This window comes from Miniopterus schreibersii, assembly GCF_964146895.1.
Source record: "Miniopterus schreibersii genome assembly, chromosome: 19".
Taxonomy (NCBI): domain Eukaryota; kingdom Metazoa; phylum Chordata; class Mammalia; order Chiroptera; family Miniopteridae; genus Miniopterus; species Miniopterus schreibersii.
Window position 1 is genome coordinate 16821837 of NC_138119.1, and position 21323 is coordinate 16843159.

General features: G+C 41.6%; 1 protein-coding gene and 1 long non-coding RNA gene across 7 annotated transcripts in view; one reads left to right on the forward strand and one right to left on the reverse strand.

Annotated features, from left to right (window-relative positions):
* Positions 1 to 6825, reverse strand: part of LOC308548579 — a 256809-nt gene extending 249984 nt beyond the window's left edge. Inside the window, exons 1-12 of one of the 3 annotated variants that reach the window (XR_013997635.1) lie at positions 6740 to 6825; positions 6110 to 6152; positions 5880 to 5915; positions 5642 to 5683; positions 5304 to 5335; positions 4942 to 4988; positions 4618 to 4658; positions 4440 to 4469; positions 4199 to 4251; positions 3238 to 3265; positions 3021 to 3056; positions 2768 to 2838 (exon numbers count right to left, since the gene is read on the reverse strand). This is a non-coding gene — a long non-coding RNA (uncharacterized lncRNA). Of the gene's footprint in view, positions 1 to 2767; positions 2839 to 3020; positions 3057 to 3237; positions 3266 to 4198; positions 4255 to 4439; positions 4470 to 4617; positions 4659 to 4941; positions 4989 to 5303; positions 5336 to 5641; positions 5684 to 5879; positions 5916 to 6109; positions 6153 to 6739 lie in introns of those variants that run through there. The other 2 variants (XR_013997636.1, XR_013997634.1) reach the window with 2 other exon arrangements.
* Positions 6826 to 7118: 293 nt separating this feature from the next.
* Positions 7119 to 15259, forward strand: ZBTB37 (zinc finger and BTB domain containing 37). 4 transcript variants are annotated; one of them, XM_081120262.1, is made up of 5 exons: positions 7119 to 7177; positions 7778 to 7976; positions 9044 to 10003; positions 11694 to 11793; positions 14265 to 15259. In XM_081120262.1, the coding sequence occupies exons 3-5, from the start codon at positions 9081 to 9083 to the stop codon at positions 14751 to 14753; spliced, it is 1512 nt and encodes a 503-aa protein (XP_080976388.1). In that variant the 5' UTR covers positions 7119 to 7177; positions 7778 to 7976; positions 9044 to 9080; the 3' UTR covers positions 14754 to 15259. The 4 variants fall into 4 exon arrangements, with proteins under 4 accessions (XP_080976388.1, XP_080976387.1, XP_080976389.1 ...); XM_081120261.1 differs by having other exon boundaries at positions 7128 to 7177; positions 9047 to 10003; XM_081120263.1 differs by lacking the exon at positions 7778 to 7976 and having other exon boundaries at positions 7139 to 7177; positions 9047 to 10003.
* The last annotated feature ends 6064 nt before the right edge of the window (positions 15260 to 21323 follow it).

A 21323-nucleotide genomic window follows, 5' to 3' on the forward strand; every position in this document is an offset into this window, starting at 1 on the left:
TATATTTATTTTGACACAAAAACTTAATCATAAAATGGGAACAAAGCCTTGATTAATGAAATTGTTCTTTTCTACAGTCTTCACTTTCGCCTTGGCATTGATTTTTAATGTGAACACCATTATTAGCTTATATTGCTGCCTGTTTTTCTGAGGACTCTAAGCAACAGGATACCACACTCTTCTACTTGAAATTAAAAGCAGCTTCAGTTCCAGGTCTCATTTCTGCTGCTCAGTGGGCTGGGAAGAGCATAAATGCCCTTCATGACTGTGTAAAGCTAGTCTCCCTTAGAAAGTCCCCCTAAAGTTGGTCCTTAACCCAGTCTCTCCCCATATGTGGGTAGACCGTGGAGCAAGAAATCCTCGCTGGGCTAGGAGCTGAGGGGGCATGAAGGTGAGTAAATTGTTTGTCGGGAGCTTTTAGCCTGGTAGGAGACATAAACATGTATTGGTATGACGCAATAAACTGCTAGATGAGGCCATGCAGGGAAGAGGCCCGGAGAGCAGCATAGCCGATAGGGAAGGCCTCTTATAGCAGACTCCTCAAATGCTGGCATCTTGTTGCTGTGCTTGCTTCTTAGCCTTGACCTTTCTTTTAATGCTTTAAGTATATAGGTCACTTAAGTCCAGGCTCAGCTTTCTTATCTGTGCAGTGCAGCACACCAACACTTGCTTCAGTTTTATGCCAAACGTAAAAAAAAATCCTTTTAAAGCCCAGAGATGTTAAGGAACTCGAGGATCCCTTTAAAGAAAATATTAAAAGCTGACATTTAAAGAACAATGGTTTTGAATTATGGAACCCAGCCTTCCAGCTTGAGTGTAATTACATGAGACCTTTTGTGTTCTTGGCAGGACATGTAGTGAAACACTGAACTAGAACTGCCCACTGTTGGCTTTGTGATGCGGTTGGTGTCAATGTTATTTTCCTCAAATGAATTACGAGATCTCCCATGTAATTTTTCAGGAGGCCAAGCTGGAAGTATAAATCTGGGAACCAGGGATTCAGTTACCACGCTGTAACAGCACCTTATACACCCTTCCACACCTTCCCATGCATGTCACAGGTTATAGAATTACAGGTTCCAAGAATTTGAGGGCATTATATCAGACATTATAGTCCAACTTCCTACTAGTGCCTAAGGTCCCACTCGTTTTTTTAATCAGTCCAGTCCCACTTTTGGATACAGGGTTTGTTTGACCACAAGCCTCCCCAGTCTTCTGTAAAGCCAGCTTCTCCCGCCCCGTCCCCCAAAGTACACCATTGGGACTTTCAGTCCCAGGCTAATATTCCTGCCTAGTCTGTCCTAAGAGACCCTTAGGTGTATTAAATTCTGTTAATTACAAGTGTTGCTGTATACTGACTTATCTGTGTGGCCTGTTAAATTGAGCTTCTATTTATCTGTAAAATGGAGGCAATTCCTAATTTGCTGTCATTAAAAGAAAACACCATATACTAACCACTCAAATAGCTTTCATCACCCAAGTTTATTAACGAGATAGGATTAATGCTTGTAGTTTGTATACTTCAGATTAACTGCTTCATTTGTCATCTCTGTGGCTAGTCTTCCCAGCTAGTTGACCTAACTGAAGTCATCCAGGCCATGGATGACCTTTATTAGGAGTGGTAGTTGCTACAAACTTTGCGTTAGGGTAACTTCTGCCCCATTTCAAAATTAGGGTATTTTTTGTTAGCCTTTTAGCACCCAATCACTAGAACTCCTCAAAGACTTCACCCAATCACACCTAATTCTTTCAATAAATATAACCACTACTAAAAAACAGGCTTGGAAACACTGCAATACAGCAGACCAAATCCCTCTCATGGAGTTTATATTCTCATAAACATGAACAAATGAATTTAAGAGCTAGTGCGTGTTTCAGGGTCTCAGGACCTGTGGGAGAACATTTGAATAGGAACCTGGAATGGAAAAGTAATATGGATGTTTGAATTGCCCTGTGGAACATCAAGCATAAAAAGCCTAAAGGAACTTCAAAGTATGGGTGCTAATGTGGCCAGAGCTAGTCACTTGAAGCATTACTTCTGCACACCCTGAAAAGGTCAGAATTCACCCTAACCAACAGCACCTACTATTCGAAGATTCAGATTTGCAGTCTTCACAACTTTTAAGCTATCAAACAGGGAAGTCCTATGATAAATCACAGCTCGACATTCCAACCCCAAGTGCTAAATTAGAAAGTGAACTGAAATTTGATTGGCAGGTATTGACTAGGCTTTTCAAATTACCTGGTTAACCCACTGGTTAACTAAATTAGTGCTCCTAAACGGACTTTCTAAAGATAAGGATGCTGTTGTAACCACAGTACTAATGACCTCAAAAAATTTAAACAGGCCACGTTATTTTTAGGTTTTCTTTTAATATGCATCTTCTAGGGGAGATCCATCCCTGAGATAGGCAGTCACTCCCTCTCTCACATATTTTTGGCCAGAGACCCAGCACCATCACGGTGCTTACAGCAAATGGAGGTTTCCAGTTTCAGCCATTAAGAGTACCTGCTTTTTGTTGTTGCATTTTTTCCTGTATAAGCTCATGTTCAGATGGTTCACTTGCCCATTTTGGACATTAAGGGGAACCACTGGAGAGTGCTGTAATTTACTCCTCAGCATAAACTCCACTTTCAAACCTAAGACATCCCATGAAATACACACGGAAAGGCCAACTGGCTGTATACTGTCAGGGGGTCTTACTTACAAAGATGTCCCATTTTCCTTTCTTCATCCCATTAAAGATGAAATAAGCAGACTTGATCAGATGGTTTATAAAAATTTATTAAAATTCACAGTTCTTTGATCTTCTGTTCCATGAGCATCCATCCAGCTGCCTGCAAAAAAATAGCCATTTTTAGTCAATTGCCATATTCCAATTCTAATGATATTTCAAGCACAGTCCACAGAATATCAGATCTGCTATCATCATCAAGTAATCAGTGAGAGAGTTCAAGTTGTGGTGAGATCATCATGTATTCTGGAATAGAACAGCAGCACTGATATTTTCAAGGCTTACCTTTCAACAGTCAGCTGCATGACTGCAGTCAAATGCCTGAAAGCAAAGAACACACATTAATCATGGTAAAAAGAAGCTTGCATGATGCTTGTTAGTAAAGTAACCTCAGAATCAAAATGGAACGGTTTTATGAGTGATATCATCCTATTTCATTTGGCAGAATCACTGCATCACTGGTTACATTCTAACTTATCATATATACCAAAAACTGACTTACCTGGAAATCTCCAGGGTTACACATCTGCCTGTTTCAAGATGGGAAAAAAAGACGTGCATTAGAAATTTACCCTACCTACATTTTTAACTTTTGGAAAAATAACATGTAGGGCAGTGAACCTCTTCTGTATAGTACAATGGTGACTGTTCCATTATACACCCATAAAGAGTATACCACGAGTGAACTTTGGGGGCAACAATGTGTCCTTGAAGGATCGTAAGTTTAACAAAAGGCTCACTCTGGTGGCTGGATGTCTCGACTATAAAGTGTACAATTATAATATTTATGGGAACTCTGTACTTCCTGTTCAATTTTGCAGTGTAAGAGCAAAATTAAATTTAATGAATTAAAAAGCAGAAACAGCTAAGTAATTCAGGTATAATCTACATATTTATATGTATGCCATAAAAATTTCTCCACAAAGTATATTATTATATTAACCCTTTGCGGTCATTTGTCTACTCTCAGCCACCAAAGCTTTTTTACCGTTCCGGTCGTATGTCTGCTCTCAGCCACCACAGCAAGGAACCGTACGAATCTTCACTCTATTCATTCGTGTATCAGTTCATAATTTCTCTTGTTTATCCTTCATAATCTTGCATGTTATGTATCACTGCTCTTTCAATGGAAATTAATTCGGACCAGTACGACACCCATGTCCAAATTTAATATGACCGCAAAGGGTTAACCTGCACTTCTCCAGAAGTGAGTTCTTAATCCTCCAATTAACACCACATAGAACATTTATTTTAACACCTTAGTTACCCAAACCCCTGAATGTTTTGGTGAAACAATGGCCAATTCCCCTTTTCGAAGTTATCAATGATTGCTGCAGCCAGATACATCAGATAGGAGCGAAAGACAATATTGCTCATCACTGTTAAGTCTGCTGAACTATGTTATCATCATTGTATCGGCTTTAAACCACTTAACACAGAAACCAAACTTGAAACTACCATACCTTTGCTTAATGCTCTTTGCTCCAGGACCTGTAGCCAACCCAACTCTTCACACCTGCTGAAAATTATCCAAATTTACTCACAGGTAATAATAGGAAAATTTCTAAAACTTTCCAGGTACTGTTTCAGTTATAAAAAAAAAATCTTCATTCTTTTTCAGAGAGATTCCCATCTGTTTTTAATTTCAAGTCATCACTAACAGCACCATGCTTAGTAACTAGCTAGGATTAATAAAATACATACCTTTATTTTAAAGGTCTCCAAAATCTGCTTCTGAAAAAGAAAGTATTTCTTTAAATTATTTCTCAAAACTATCCATGGCTTTGTACAACCAGAAAACACTAACAGTCAACAATGACTAAGACCAGCACATTTCAACAATATAAATCTGTGTACCAGAAGCCAAAAATTTCTGTCTTACCTCAAGCATGCCATCCACAGGTAAAAATGTGTATCCAACAGCTAGAAGGGAAACAGGACTTTATTAATGTTAAATTATCATTAAATTCTTTGCTCAGTGTTATTTGTCACAGGGTTCTTCAGTGTTCAATTTGTCTACACGCTCACTTCAGGTCAGACATTTGACCAACATCATTATAAAAACCCCCTTTGGAGCATGCATTAACATGTGCTCACTAATAAAACACAGGACATAAGCACTAGTAGCTTGGTAGTTAAACTGTATTTTATCAGCATTCTCAGTAACAGTTTTGAGCCTATTAGAATGTTTTTAATTGATACTTACCAAGAAAAAATAAAGCCAGTCCAAATATGTCAGAGACTCAAGTCCACCTAAGAAAGAAAAGTGGTTTTACAATAGCCACAGATTATTTTCTTCTTACCAATCTAAACAAATGCCTGAAATCAGGTAGAGCTAATAATTAAGAACTTCACGTTCAGTCAGTTTTTTATTATCATCATACAGGCTTTCAAAAATCATGACATCTTAGGAGTGGTAACAGGACAAAGATCTGGCGTTTACTTAGTGCACTCAGGACACCCTTCAAGCACTTCATGGGGGAGTGCTTCCTGTGCATTAGGAGGCGACCTCAAAAGCCACTAGTAGCATTGTCCAGTTACTGATGTTTAAATCATAATTTTACTTACCATTCCAACTTCCAGTCAGTTCTTTTTAGTGCCTATACAAAAGACAGATGCTGCATTAGTAGTGGTATTATGCTTATGCTCTTACCAGCAAAAGTTTTTATCAGACACATCAGACAAGTGGTACATCTCTTCAGGATTCAATCTGCTGAACTATGCAAGCATCATAGTATCTGTTTCTTTAGGTGTCCCCCAACATTAAGTATCAGAGTGCAGAAATTCATGTTTGAAAAGGGAAGGAGGAAACCCCTAAGTATCAGCTCTGATTTGGCAACGTGTAATCCCTTCGAAAAGTCATTGAGAAGTCCTGGGTAAATACAAACTATAAAAAGGTTTCTCACCTTTCTGACCATGTCAAGAGTGTGATGCTTGAGCTTGAAGACCTGGGAAAGGAAGAGTGTTTCATGTCAACTTAGATGCAATCTTTATTTTCCCTAATCACCATTTTGTGTGCCTCAGTTAGAATAATGGTGGTAATACTTCTCGTCATTCTCACAGTCGAGAGTAGCAAATAAAATGTCATCATTGTGGCACATTGAGTGGACTTTCAACCTAAATTCCCAGCCTAAGGGAACTTACCCCAGCAGCAACTGTTCTCATTCCTTTGGCACAGACCTAGGAAACAGAAAATACCCAATGAAACACAATGTGCAGCCACATTAAACATTATCGTCATTAACATTTAAGCCTCAGAATAGAATTTTTCAGAAATCCCTTCTGCCCACTACTCTTAAACCATCACAGGCTTAACAAATAACACCATGTCTATGCAAATTTCATTCTCCCCACTGTATTTACCCGGTTTTTACCTGTTCATCAGACGTCACATTGCACTCGTGCCTAACACCATTCCTAGGGAAAAGATTTTTTTAGTTCATTTTGTTCTAAATTAAGCATTACGTCATTTTGTATCGCCTGTGCAGGTCGTTTAACCAACCATAATGTCATTACTATAACGGGTGCACTCAACGTTTTTTAAAGAGAGCACTGCACAGGTCAAGTGAAGAACCACTGACGTAAATAAGGGTGCACTGCGGACTGCAGCCACTCGGGAGAACCACGTGGCCAACCCCAGTTCCCCGCCTTCCAGGAGGAAGCGGCTCCGTTACGGTCATTAACAAAGACCCACTCGGTGGCCCGGCATGCGCCGCCATCAGAACTGTTGGCATTCATCAACAGTCTCAGCTGTCCCTACCAACACACGCTTCATCAGAGGCAGGGCACGCAAGCCCACGTTATTTCCGCAGTTCGGCCCAACACCCGGAGCGCTGAGTTTACGTCGCGCCCGCGAACAACGAGCAATCCTCTACAATCCTCATCCTGTGGTTCCTGCAGAGGCTTGCGACTAGCCCAGAAACGCCACCCAGGGCGTTTCAGTCGCTACGACCTGAAGGCCTCGAGCCAAGAATTCACGTAGCATGCGCAGAAGACACACGTACCAAGAGCAGAACTCCATCCTCAAAAGACCGAGATGGCGTCCAGGCGCCCGTATATGAGGATCCCGCTGCATGACGTCATGACGCACGATGCCTGCCAGCGTCTGCTTGAGCTCCTCCCCCGCCCTTCCCTCAGTCTCCTCCTCCAGCCACACCTCCTCCCAGTCCTCTAAGCCCGCCCTTGGCCACGCCCCTCGGCTCGTGGGTGGGACCGTGAGCGCCCACGTGACGCAGGGCTCCCACCCTCCTACCGACCACAGAGGAAGACAAGAGAGGGGAGGGGGCGCGAGGGACGGAAAGCGCTAGGGGAGGGGGGAAGGGGGGAATGGTAAAGGGTGAGTGATTTCCTTCCGGCACGTCGCCCGCTCCGGGGGAGGGGGCGGGGGTTTTCACTTCCGGGACGGTGTTCCGGCCCATTCCGGCCCATTTCCACCCCCGGAGGTAGGTGCTGCTCCTAGACGGCTGCGGCCCCGCACGCCGGTCCCGCTGCTCTGCCCTGGGGCCGCCCCACCCGGTCTCCTCCGCAGCCTGCTTATGGGGTGCTCAGCCACTTTCCTTCACCCCCACTTCAAGGCATCCGGAGACCTTCCACCCCCTTGGCCCCGGGCCGGGCTGAGCTGCCGGACCCGCCCCCTCGCCTGGTCCCTCCCTCAGGACCCCGGGATGGGCGGCCCCTCCCCCTCCCCCACCGCAGCCGGCCACACCCAGACACACCCACCCACCCCTGGGCTGCGCCCGGCCCGCCTACGCCTACACCTACACCCTACACCTACACCCTACACCTACACCTACACCCTACACCTACACCTACACCTACACCGCCTGGACCGGGTCCCGGGGCGCCGCCCCCCTCCCAGTCTTCTCCCCGCCGCTGACTGCCCGCTCCCGGGCCGCGCGCCCCGCTCCCCTCTCTTCCCCGGGTCCTCGGTGACATTTCGCGGCTTAGTCAAGTCCCCGCTCCCCACGCTTCCTACCGCCGACGGAAGCCACTCGAGCACCGGAGCGGCCCACCCAAGGCGTTGCCGATTCTCCCTCTTACAGCTCTCGTCCCTCCAGTGCCGACGGTAGAGAAAGACCTTACTCCAGGGGCCTGCTCCTCACTGAGGCACTGCCGGAAAGAGCAAACAAAAAAGGCGCTGGTGTAGGCTACAAAATAAACACATCTGAATTCAGGATGGCATCGACAGAGGCTCTTATTGGATTAAAAGTTTTCAAACAAACAAAAACGCTTTGGAAAAAGGTCAGATTGGCTAAAGTTGGTTCTTGAAAGCAGTGTATACACTTCCCTATTTACTGATGAGTGTGTTGTGAATGCCAGGCGGTCCTGTGAGCTTGTCCGGATAAGTTCCTAAAGTTTCAGGTCTTAGGTAACTCTGTAATGTCATAACTTTACAGATAAATGGAAACGCATGGGGCTAAAGTCATTGTCTTCCTAGTGGGGGTTGTACAAACTGTACTCTCAACCGGGGAAGGCTGTTGGATGCAATTATAGGCTTAGTGTTTACACTGTTTTTTAAAAATCTTTTAATGTAAAAATATTGGCCATACTTGGCAAATGCTCTGTTTTCTACCAGCTTTAGGGAACTACATTTCAGAATCGAGGTATCATCCCCACCCTGAAATTCCCAACTTTGAATTTAGATTACTTAGATAGGGGCAGATATACCCACCTTTTCCTAATTCTGAGAGTGAACTTCAAGTCTCTACATCTCCATTGAGTCCTGTGGCACCTTTCCTAACCTCGAGTTTGCTTCAGAGTTCTAAACCCCAAGCCTTTTTGTGGGGGCTCTGACTCTCCCACTTAATAATGGCATGCATTCTTGCGGGATAGTAGTGACTTTATAAAATAATAAACTCACAGTAATAGTAAAATATTAAGAAGAGGCATATCTAACTGACCTATCTGTGCATAATCACATCTATTAAAAAAACGTATCTCCTCCAAGGAAAAGTTGTCACAGGATTTTATATTCAGTGCAAATACCTTATGATTAGTGCTTAAAAAAACACAACTGCTTTTCCCCTCTCTATTCTGTTGAACTCTGTTTTGATGTTGCATAGCTTATTAGTAAGGAAAGTCTGGGCATAGCTTGAATTTTCAGAAATCTAACAATCACTTTTTGGTTTTAATGGTGTCTTGCTGTGAAACCTAAACTGAAAAACCTATTGGTACATCTATTCCATATCTAAACATAAGGCAGGTATCTCTTTTTACTCGAGATTTTGAAATTTTGCCAAATGATGTTTTTAAATAGGTTTCACTGGAAAGCATCTAATCGTTAATGAGAACATGGTTTCCTCTTTCAGCAGGGTTGAATGCCTGCCTACACCCTTAGGCCCCACCATGGAGAAGGGTGGTAACATACAACTGGAGATCCCTGACTTCAGCAACTCTGTCCTGAGCCATCTCAACCAGCTGCGCATGCAGGGCCGGCTCTGCGATATCGTGGTCAACGTGCAGGGACAAGCTTTTCGGGCTCACAAAGTGGTACTCGCGGCCAGCTCCCCCTATTTCCGGGATCACATGTCCTTGAACGAGATGAGTACTGTCTCCATTTCCGTCATCAAGAACCCAACAGTTTTTGAGCAGCTCCTTTCTTTCTGTTACACAGGGCGGATATGCCTGCAGCTGGCAGATATCATCAGCTACCTGACAGCTGCCAGTTTTCTGCAAATGCAGCATATTATAGACAAATGCACACAGATTCTGGAGGGCATTCACTTCAAGATTAACGTGGCTGAGGTCGAAGCAGAATTAAGTCAAACGAGGACAAAGCATCCAGAGAGACCTCCAGAGTCTCACAGGGTTACACCAACTCTAAACCGCTCCCTTAGCCCACGACATAATGCCCCAAAGGGAAGCCGGCGAGGTCAGGTTAGTGCTGTGCTGGACATCAGGGAGCTCAGTCCTCCCGAGGAGTCCACCAGCCCTCAGATCATTGAACAGAGTTCTGATGTAGAGAGCCGGGAGCCCATTCTTCGGATCAACCGAGCAGGACAGTGGTATGTGGAAACAGGAGTAGCAGACCGAGGGGCACGGAGTGATGATGAAGTGAGGGTTCTTGGAGCAGTGCACATCAAAACAGAAAATCTAGAGGAGTGGTTGGGGCCTGAGAATCAGCCTTCCGGAGAAGACGGGAGCAGTGCCGAGGAAGTCACAGCCATGGTGATTGACACCACAGGCCATGGTTCCGTAGCACAGGAAAATTACGCTTTAGGATCTTCAGGAGCCAAGGTGGCTCGGCCAACAAGCAGTGAGATTGACAGGTAAATTTTGTTTTATTCGCCCACCTACCAGCTGTTGTATAGACATTACTAAAGCTGGCCCCCTGTGTGGTCCAGAGAGCATCTTCTTCCTTAATGCTCTTAGCCAAAATAAATTGATGTTGGGGAAACCGGAGGTATGCCAAAATACTTGCATTCTTATTTCTTTAAAGCAGGAAGCTCCTTGCCCTGGCTCAGGTGGTTGAGGGTCATCCCATGCAGGCAGAGGTCATGGGTTCAATTCCAGGTCAGGGCACATGCTCAGGTTTTGCGCTCAGTCCCCAGTAGGGGGCGTGCAGGAGGCAGACGATGTTTCTTTCACATCCATGTTTCTCTCTCTCCCTCTCCTTTCCTCTCTTTCTAAAAATCAATAAAAACATATTTTTAAAAAAATTAAAGCAGGAAGCTCCTAGTCCTGAAGAATTCAGTGTTGTGAGAACTATGGGAAAGTTAGACACTTGCATGAATCAGAATAGCATCTGCAGCCACACTAGTGTCAGTAATTGGCAGGGCTTCCTTGGAATTCCAGGCAGGGGCCTGGTCCATCAGCTGGGAACCTGGCAGCTTTGCCCTTCCTCAGTATGTTATCACCCAGATAGATGGTCTCAGAGGAGTTTTACTTGCCTTTGTAATGCTGTTTACTTTTCTTTGCCCCCCACCTGCCAAGCTAGAGGAGGTATGGTACCAGCAGTAATTGTTCTTTTTAAATTAGTGTAATCACAGTACAGTTATTCCTAAGAAAAGCTTTGGACATGGTTTTTATTCCTTTTTCCACTTGTCATTTGATGTCTTCCCTTTGTCTTTCATTGGTGCCTGCTGCTACCACAGGCCTGAGTCTGTTTTTCCCCCAATGCTGCTAGGTCCCATGGCTCCCTTTTCTCTTTCTAAGTGCAATTAGAGCATTTCTTTTTGGTGGAAATAGCAATAGTTTTAATCTAAGTAAATTGAAAATCTCAATTGAAAGAAAGAAGTATTATCAACTTAGATTGATAATATTTGTTCTTTTCCTCTCTTAAAAATAAATTAAAATTAACTGCATGAACAATGAAAATTAATGAAGCTATTACTTTGGTTGATACCTGGTCTTGAGAGACATATGTGTTACAAATTTAGAAAGTATATACTGTGTCCACTTCAGGTGGTCTTGATTTGAGTATTTTCCTTCTTGTGTCCTGAATAGTTAAAATACTCTTGAACACAATACTTACTGCTCCCCCCCACCCCCCATGTTAGCACTGTATCAGAAGTAATAGCCTTAATGCAAAGACTCTGAATCTCCATGATCTATATCAACAGTATGAAATATATAACAAGTTATGCTGGGCCTGGAGGAAGGAACAACCAAAAACCTAACAGTACATAGAAGAAACAGAATTATAGACCCAGTTTTAATTTATTCTTTTTATGGTCTCCCAATACTTATGTAAGAATAGAACTTATATTTATCTTTGGCTTCACCAGGTCATATGGTCTATCTGGTATGTCATTTTGTATTTCTTAAATTTACTATGGCAAGCCTTTCTTATTTCAAATCAGATCCTATACATTAACTCCCTAAAAGTAACTCTTAGTCATCTGTTGTTCACTTTGTTCCCCCTTCCTCAGCCATGGGATAAAGAGGGTAGACATCACCATTTTTTAAGTTCCTTGACACTGCTTTTTGTTAGTCCCCTTTTTGCTCCTCTTCCGACAGATTTAGCCCCTCCGGCAGTGTTGTCCCCTTGACGGAGAGACACAGAGCCCGAAGTGAGTCTCCTGGGAGAATGGATGAGCCTAAGCAGCCCAGCTCCCAGGTATGTAGTTGTGGTGGCTGAAGAAATTGCCACTATGTGCGAATCCGACAGGAAAGCTGTAGGAGAGGGAACAGTGGCCCTGTTAAAGAAATACTCTACTCAATTACCTTTTTCTTTATTACCGTTTGCAAGCAGCAGGAAATACACTTTTGGTGTCAGCAGCATTTGGGAAGTAGAAAAAGATGAGATTGCGGAACTCTTTTCTGAACCAGTCCATAGTCCTGAGAGTAGAAATAAAAAAGTAACCCCAAAAAGTACATGCAGAAAATGTAGGACCTGGGATAGAGAGCCTGATTCTGTACATGTGTGGGTATAACACTACATAATTACTACTTTATGCAATATTACATAGGTGTCCCAACAAAATGCATACACACTTTAACAGCTGATAACTCACTTAATTTTCACTCCTCTTCAGGAGTGAAATAATCAGTTGAATTTAACTGATTTGAAATAATGGGTGAAGCCAGACTAAGCTTTGAACAAAGAAAATTCATCCTAAAGTGCCACTAGACTTTTTTTGTGGGGATACATAAAAGATAAAGCAGGCAACAGTCGATGAATTGAGGGCACACAAATACTGAACAAAATGATTCCTGATGTTTGTGATTCCATTGCTTCACATTATCAGCAGTTCCTGGACCAGAATGGTCATCAGTTTGAAAACATGCATTGACAAAAAAAATTACTCATTTCTATAGATTCTTTTAAATTTTGAAAATGAACTGTATGTTAATAAGTACTGACTTTATAATCATTCAAAGTGTGTATACATTTTGGGGGGGAACCCCTTGTATTTGTAAACAATTGCTTTTGCATTTTCGTATGCTTGTATCTTTTCATTTACTTTCTTTCTGAATCTTTTGTTAGACTAAAATATTCTAGAAAGGATAGGAATGATGTCTTCTATTTTCTTTGCAACTCTCCGTAGCAAGTAGTATAAGTAGTTGGTTGATATTGTTGTTTGTTTTTCCTCACAGGTCTCTATCCTTGAAGGTTGATTTTTAAAAGGATGGTGAACTCATCAAGTAGAACATAATACATTGTAAACACTTTTGTCGTTTTGTCCATAGCTTCCCTGGCCGGCATGGTCAGTGGTTAGAGCATCGGCCTGCGTACCAGAGGGTCAAGGGCACATACCTTGTTTGCAGGTCCAATCCCCGCCCCCTGGTGAGGCACTTGTGGGAGGCAACCAATGGATATGTCCCTGTCACATCTGTTTCTCTCTTTCTTTCTCTTTCTTTCTTCCCCCTCCCTTCCACTCTTTCTAAAAAATAAATTGAAGAAATAATCCTCACTTCAGGTGAGGGTTAAAAAAAAAACAAGGAAAGCATAGCTAATATTTTTTAGCTTCTGTATTATACTGATAGTATCTTGTTTAGTTTTTACTTAAACATTGGCTGTTTACTGTATATGTGGTATAGTAATAGCAGCAAGACATTGTTACAAACTATATTTACTTGCATGGTATCATGCCAGTTTTTCTGTACCAGAAAAGGAATTGTAACTATTATAAGAATTTTTTTAGTTTTAATAAGCTGTTAAAGAAAATGTTAAGAGCTTGGAGGAAAAGTTTACTCATATAATTAGGGCCCTTTTTCGCCTCATCTCTCAAATAGGATGAGATGACTATGTGAAGGTGACTATTATGCAAATAAGTATGACAGTAAGACAGACCTTACAACTTAATGGGCATATAAGGCAGACTAACAAATACTCAAAACAGGTATAGATAAGACTATATAGACCTCATTAACAGTGTTGTGGGAATAGGAGTGCTTAAAAGGCAGTTACTGGAATCAATAACCACTTAAAGAAAGTGTTGTTCAAGAGAGTTTAAATGCAGTATTTAATGAAGTAGTTAGAGGTAACTTACTCCACATGTAGATGTAATAGGGATGACAATTGGAATTCTACAAGGATGTTTACCCGACTGAAGCGGAAGGTGCAGCTATAAAGAAATAGAAAATAAGTAATATTGTCTGGAGGTGATATTAAGAGATGGGTTAATATATGCCTTATCATGTGTGAAAGTTTAGATGGTGCAGGTAAATGAACATTTCCATCATCACAGAAAGTTCTGTTGGACCAACAATACCTAAGTACCTACCTGACTGTCTAGATATAACTGTAAATTAGAGTCCAAGAGGATGGTAGGAGTGGACCCAGATTCTCCTATTGCTGAAAACAGAACATTCGCTGAGGGTTTCATAAGAAGCGTGCAGTTTCTCAGCCGGAAAGTAACTTGAGTGTCTTGCTCTGTTAGGGTAATGGAATACAGTGTCCTCAGAATTTTTTTTTTAATTGTTATGTTAACATCTTTACTTTTTGGTAGTAATTTCCTGTTTGGATCTCTACTAAAAATCAGCATAAAGTTTAGTAACATAGGTAGTAAAAGTGGACTTGATTTCTTTTACTATGTCTGTTCACAGTACATGTTCTTTTGTGTTTATTTTCCTTACCTGGCACAGGTAGAAGAGTCAGCAATGATGGGAGTAAGTGGATATGTGGAGTATCTCCGAGAGCAGGAGGTATCTGAGCGGTGGTTCCGGTACAATCCCCGTCTCACCTGCATCTACTGCGCCAAATCTTTCAACCAGAAGGGGAGCCTGGACCGGCACATGCGCCTGCACATGGGGATCACACCGTTCGTCTGTCGCATGTGTGGCAAGAAGTACACCCGCAAAGATCAGCTGGAGTATCACATCCGCAAGCACACAGGCAACAAGCCCTTTCACTGCCATGTTTGTGGCAAAAGTTTCCCCTTCCAGGCCATCTTGAATCAGCACTTTCGAAAAAACCACCCTGGCTGTATCCCCCTGGAGGGGCCTCATAGCATCTCCCCTGAAACAACTGTCACGTCTCGAGGACAAGTAGAGGAAGAGTCACCTTCACAAGAAGAGACAGTTGCTCCTGGGGAAATCGCCCAAGGTTCCGTGTCCACCACTGGGCCAGATTGAAACATTGAGGGGGAGGGGGCAGACCCTCTTCCCCTTTGGGCCGTAAGCAGCCAGCATCAGGGCCATGGGCTGGTACTTCGATTCACAAAATGCCACATCACTAGATCGGAAGATGCTCCCAAGACGTTGCCAAACTAGAGGATCAGCAACATACACAGAAGCACTAGAGGCTTTTTCCCTCCTCCCCACCTCACACTTTAGAAAATATCAAGCAAATCAACTGTCTAATTCAGGGATCAACAGCCTTGGTTTGTTAACTTTATAAGAAAAAATTTTTTTAACAAAACCATGAGAAATGGTCATTTATCTACCAGTCACATTTGAACACTGTCCTTTGGTCCATATCATCCTGGTGGCTGTCACTTGCCCAGATCTAAAACATGCAGCAGGAGCCTTGGTCATCGGAAGCAGCCTAGCACAGAGAGAGAAGGGAGTAATCTTGATGGTGATGATGAGGAATTCCTTTTATTCCTTCCGGCCAGATCCTGCAGTTCCAAATTTCAAGGAAAAGGAAAAAAAAGAATCCTGGTGCTTCTTACTGTTTTGAGAGGTTAGACCTTATCTTTGCCCTGAGCAGGCATCTGCTGCGATGGGTTGTTTTCTGTAACAGTGGTGCTGGAGCAGAGCTCTGTGGCAGCATCCCCTGAAGCACTTTGGGCAACTGGAAGTGAAATGACAGTGGCGTTTGCAATAGGTACCGCTAAGCGCGGGGGCTAGAGTGCTGAGTTGAGGTGAGGGGAGCAGAGAGGGAAGTTTTGGGTTTGCAAATTTGGAACAGTATAGAGCCTACTGCAGCTTACTGATTGGTATTTGTAAACCAGAGTGCTTGTATATCTTTGGGTATTAGGAAATGGCTCTAGTCCAGATGAATTAACGTGTTAGGCTGACTACCAAAGTTTCATCCAGTCTCTTCGGCTCCTACTGTCACATAACAGCAATAGTATATATCAAAAATGTCACTTTCCAGTGAAATGAGCCTGGATTGTATTTTTAAATCCACAGGTCTCCCTATTTGATAACTTTTATATGAAGTTTTAAACACATTTTTTTCTGCAGTATTCTGATTGAAGAAATTCAACACTATGGTTCTTATTGCAGCCACAATTCCATTTCCTTCTACATAAGTAATAGTTTATATTTTCAGTCCAATAGAAGAACCTCACTAAATCCATGTCTCATGTCTGCCAACCTAGTATTTCATAAACCAACCATCAGCAAATTGCTGGTGACTCCAAGAGCTTTGCTTTTTAATAATACAGTACAGGGCATTTACCAGAAAACATCAGGCACAATCATGTTGCAATAAATTGATCAAGGCATCAGTTTTGATCAGCTTGATTACTTAATCATTCCTAAGATTTTTAAAACTTCAAGAGACCTTTTTGGTAAATCTGAGATTCTTAATCCAGCACTGAGAGTCAGGAAGAATTTACCAAGAGCATAGAGCTTTAGATGCCCTGTCTTGCATGCAGAGAATGAGGGAGGATTTTTAAGGGGTGCAGGCAAGTAGATGCTTACAAGTCACAGTGCAAATAGAAAAGCGAAAAATCTCTAGCTTCTCTTAATGATCATTAAAATGTTAAGGGTATTTAAATGTTTAGTAGTTTAAGAAATTGTTTTGGTGCGGAGGCATAGATTGTAAAAGGGACTTGGGAGAGGGGCTGGTGCCTGCACTGGTGAGCCACTTGTGAGAGTGTTAGTAGTGCTCTCCCTTCCTGAGAATGCTTTGTGGTATGTGGAAAGGGGGACAGAAAAGGTGGCATTTCTTTGATGATAGGACGTTAGATGCAAAGGGTAACTCTTAAGCAATCTGAGAATTGTACATACACATACAGCTGCCCTGTGTCACTAGGGAATGGTTCTTTTGTCGCTTCTAGAAAAACAGAAGTGTGTCTTTTAATAGGAATGTAATAATGCTACCATTTGTTAAGAGCCTACCCTTAAACGTAGTGTTGAAGCTGTATTTTATCTTTAGAAGACGTATACCGGGACACCATGATAGGGTAAAAACTCATGCGTAGGGCCATCTTAGGGACCAGGTAGGTTCTGTGGCCTAGAAGTGAGACTAAAATCTATAGGGAAACATTTCAGCTGGTAATCAAGGCTTTCAGTGGACAGATCTTGCCATTACTAAATAGGTGAGAAGTACAGAATATGCTGCTTTAGATGGAGCTTTTAAGCCCACCAAAAAAATATTAAGTTCATCCTACTTTTGAGAAGTAGTATGCTGGAAAGTTCTTGTTGCTTTGTTAGTTTTCTTAGATTTTTCTGTGAGAAAATAGAGCTTTTTAAACTATTACCAAATCATAAAGGTGAAGTGCAGTAATTTCTGTAAAGAGAAACTTTGCAGCGTTTGTCAGTACTCCACCTGGGATTGGCAGCAAACACTTTGAATGCAGTAGGGACTGTCTAATAGATATGGAAATGCTGTGAGTGTTTGGTGGGCTCCCTGCCCTTTTCATTCACTTCTAATAGCTTTTGCTGTGTTGATACTGTGAATAGAGTGCTTCCAGGTCGTCTAGGACCCCATCAGCACAATCGTCTTTGCTGGTTCTCTCCTCTTCACTGGTCTAGTCCAGAGCCATGAGGTTCGTGAAAATTCAAGTTTCCTGAAAGCAATCTCCCCATTTTAGTTAGGAGAGAGATTGTTATTCTGAATACCCAAGGTTCTCCTCCAGGTTCACTGTGACATTGCCCTAGTTCTTAGCTAACATCACTGGGTTGTAGGAATTAGTAGTGTTCTGTCTACATCAGTGAATCGCTATATTGTTGTGTGCACAGAGGATACCTCTCTTAAAGGTGTACTAAATGGACTTTAGCTAATGCTGAAAACTATTACCAAATCTTAACTTGCACATGTCACCTTGTGAAGGGAACTGCATTAGCAATGAGAGCTAAACCATCATTACATACCTTAACGCCGAGAAATAGCTAACACTGGGGCTGTTTTTATTCACTGAGTGGCTCCTCATAGCAAAGGAGGTACCCAATATTCTCAGCAAAAGAAGAGAGAGGGCAACTTTCGTTCTAAGAGGTACCTTGCATCCTCTCTGAGCTCTGATACCAGAATAAAAGGCAGCGTTGGCATGCGCAGTAACACTGTACTGGGGCAGAAAGGCTCTTTCTAATGACCTGTTCTCTTTTTACTCAGAACCATATTTACCTCTGAACTGAGTTGAGTTTTATTTTATGTAACTGGCAAACTACCCCCGAGCCATTTCATTGTACCAGAGGGTTAAATCTAATTTTGAATATGTAAAAATAAATTACTTACTAAAAGATAAAGATTGTGAAAGAAGGGAGATGGCAGTTAAGGAAAGTTTTCTTGCTATTTTGTTTTTTTGGGGTTTTTTTAATGTTTCCAGTTCCTTCTACATCTGTGAAACGGGGTTTTCCAAAGATGGTTTAACATATAGAAATAAGCCATTTTCCTCCAAACTCCATAGCTGAAATTTGACCTTGGTTGGAAAGTGGTCTGCCAAAGAGAGAAATAGTGAACATCCTTAATAGCTGAATAGTCTTTCGTCAACAAATAACTTTAAAAAGTGTTAGCTGTTACTTGACACTGGTTTTGTTTCTTTTAACTGGTAAAAACTACATTTTGTTTAAATGAAAGCAATGGGTAAAGGAAAAGAAATTAAATTGAACAAAGACAAAGGTCTTCTGAATCATAGTGGAAAGGCATAGTCAGGAAGGAGTTTGAATTCTGGAAGTTTTTCTTAAATACAACAGACATGGTTTTTTCTCTTCCTATCTGTGTACTTATTTAAGGAACAACAGATAAGTCCTTACTGAACTCAGTCTTTGAAAGCAGAGCTCTTATGCCATATGGGAAAGAGTGCAAAATATTAAAAGTATTTTAGTTCCTGCGATTTAGAAGGGCCAATAAGCAATTTAATCAGGTTAATCCCTAAATTTAAGGCTGTCCCTTAGCAAAGAACATCCCTAGGACTCTGAATTAGATCGAGGTTCAACAAACTGCAGCCCCCTGGTCAAATGCCATGGCTGCCTTTTTGTGTAAAGAAAGTGATAGTGGACTAGGGCCGCGCCTACTCACTTGGGTGTGGTTTATGGCCACTTTCTACTACAACTCAAAGTTGAGACCAGGTGGCCTGCAAAGCCTGAAAATACAGATAGCTGGCACCTGACAGAAGTTTGCCAGCTCCAAATTAAATTTGAAGGAATCACCCCCCAAATCTGTCAATCCTGCCATTTTGCTTTTATAAACTCCTGAGTTTAAAAGCTTGTAAATTCGTATTGCCGTATATGCGTGTTTCCTGAAAGAGGCTGCCGTCTTTTCCCGGTTCCTTTTCTCAGCCCTCTCTGTGCTCCCTAATAGCTCCCGTTGCTTTAAGAGCACGTAGAGTAATCCTTAGGATTTGACCTTGCCTTAACGGTGCAGGGAGATGAATGTTTAGGACGGTTGTTACCGATACAACAAAGTGATTTTTAGAAATAATTCCCATGCATCATAATGTAAGGTTAAACGAGTACCATGTTTACATAAAATACTGTACAAAAAAAATAATGTTTTTATAAGTGAGTTTTGCCATTCCTCTGAGTTAACTTGAACTGGCTGAATAATGAAAGCTCGGATGAGTTTATTCCCATTAGTATTACGATTTTATTTCTGTTCAGAATAAGCGGCTTGATTCTTACCCTGAGTGCTGTTTTTCTAGATTAGAAGCCTCTTGCTTTTCCCTGTACTATAAATCTTCATTCTGATTTCCTCAAGTAAACTCACTCTGTTCCCTGTGGAGTACCGAAAAGCCAAATCTTCCTTTTCTCTTTGTAATGAGTGTTTTAAAACATAACGAAACATCTGAGATTTCAAATTCTTCCGAGACCTATCTTCCAATTTCTGTTACTCTCTGTAATTCTTCTAAAGATATATTGGGCCCTTATACATTTGCTTTGTGAATGTTCATTCTTACTGTTCAAATAGTTTGTTTATGCTAGATGTGAAAAAATTGGAAAATGTTAGGGTAATAATAAACAGGATCCTTGCAAAAGGAGAACATAATTGTCCCCTTTCGGAAACAAAACATGGTCCTCTGAGTTAGATGTGCTTGTCTGAACAAAGTGTTGGAGCCAGACTGGCGCAGTCCAGGGAGTTTGCCTCTTCTTTGTGGTTGTGGCTACAACACATGCAAAGTTCAGGTGAGTGACGCAGCTGCCCATAGGGCACTTCCTCACCAGGCATTTTATCCTTAGAGTTGCCTCTTTCTAAATCGGATATTAGTAGGTTCTATATAATACACTCTTTTAGTAATAAGTAATCTTCATCTATAATACTTACCTAGATTCACTCCGCTTTGTCTTAGAGCCCTTATAGTAATAGTGGGTTCGTGACTTGTGAAAGAAATTGGATTTAGATACCAAGCTCAGTGAAACATCTGCATCCACCTCTATTTGAGGTCTTGCTAGTAGGTGTCATTTAAATGTAAATCTGTTTAAATACGAGAAACAGTGGAGTCTGCCAAGCATTATGACTTCTTTGATAATTATCAGTGTTGTGTTTTGCCTTCTTTGTTTTCTAGCCTCTTTCTCTGTTTCAGTCTTCTTCTTAAGTGGTGCTTTGCCCAAGGCCAGTCTTTTTGCTTTGCAGTAAGTAGGTTTCCTTGCTCAGGACAAGCCAAAGTTGGATATGATGAGTACTTTGAAACACGTGACTTAGTTACATTCCAAAGGATGTAATTATTGATGGCAACAATGATATCAAAGCCTGGAAAATATCTGTACAGACTGCAGTTTTGTAAGCAGACTATCTTTTCCCTCAACTGTGAGGAACAGTGGTGACTTAGGAGGCAACTATTACTTGAAATATATGTTATCTTCACAGAGGTTACATGTATAAATAAATTCCTTATCGCTCATCTTTCCCATTATTTAAATAACAAATACCTCCCGTCTTAACACAGTTAAGAACGGCCCACTAGTTCAAATAGTGAAAGCTTTAAACAACAAAGCTAACCTATAAAGGCAGAGCAGTTATGGTTAAAAAAGAAAATACTTTCCTAATGCTTGCTTCTCTCATGTCTACTCAGTAAGTCCTGTTGAAGTGGCTAGAATTCACTGCCCAGTTAAGAGAGATGTATGTGCAGCATTTCATATGGCCAACAGCACGATTTAATATTAATAATTACCAATTAATAATTACTGTGAATCTTAGAATCTGAATTAATCCATAATGCCAGAAGTCAGAGTAGCTTATAAGGAAATGTTTCCTATTCTATGAAATCACTTATCTTAAGTGATAGGTAGCATACAGGAGAATCTGTTCCATTAAGTAAATATTAAGTACTTTTTGGTACCAGACAATGTGCTTGGAATTTGTACAACAAAATTGATTTTAGATGTAGTTTAGATGTGGCTTCCTGTAGTACTTGAGAGTCCTAAGCCCACTTGGTTGGAGTCTGGATATATGCTTTTTAAAAGCCTGCACTTTTTACTGCATAGATAAAAGATCAAAAAGAAGGGGACAGAATGAGCTGCACTAAGAAAATAACCTTTTAGAAGAACTAAGAGTAGCTGACTGTTTTGAATGCTCACAACGTGCCAGGCACAGTT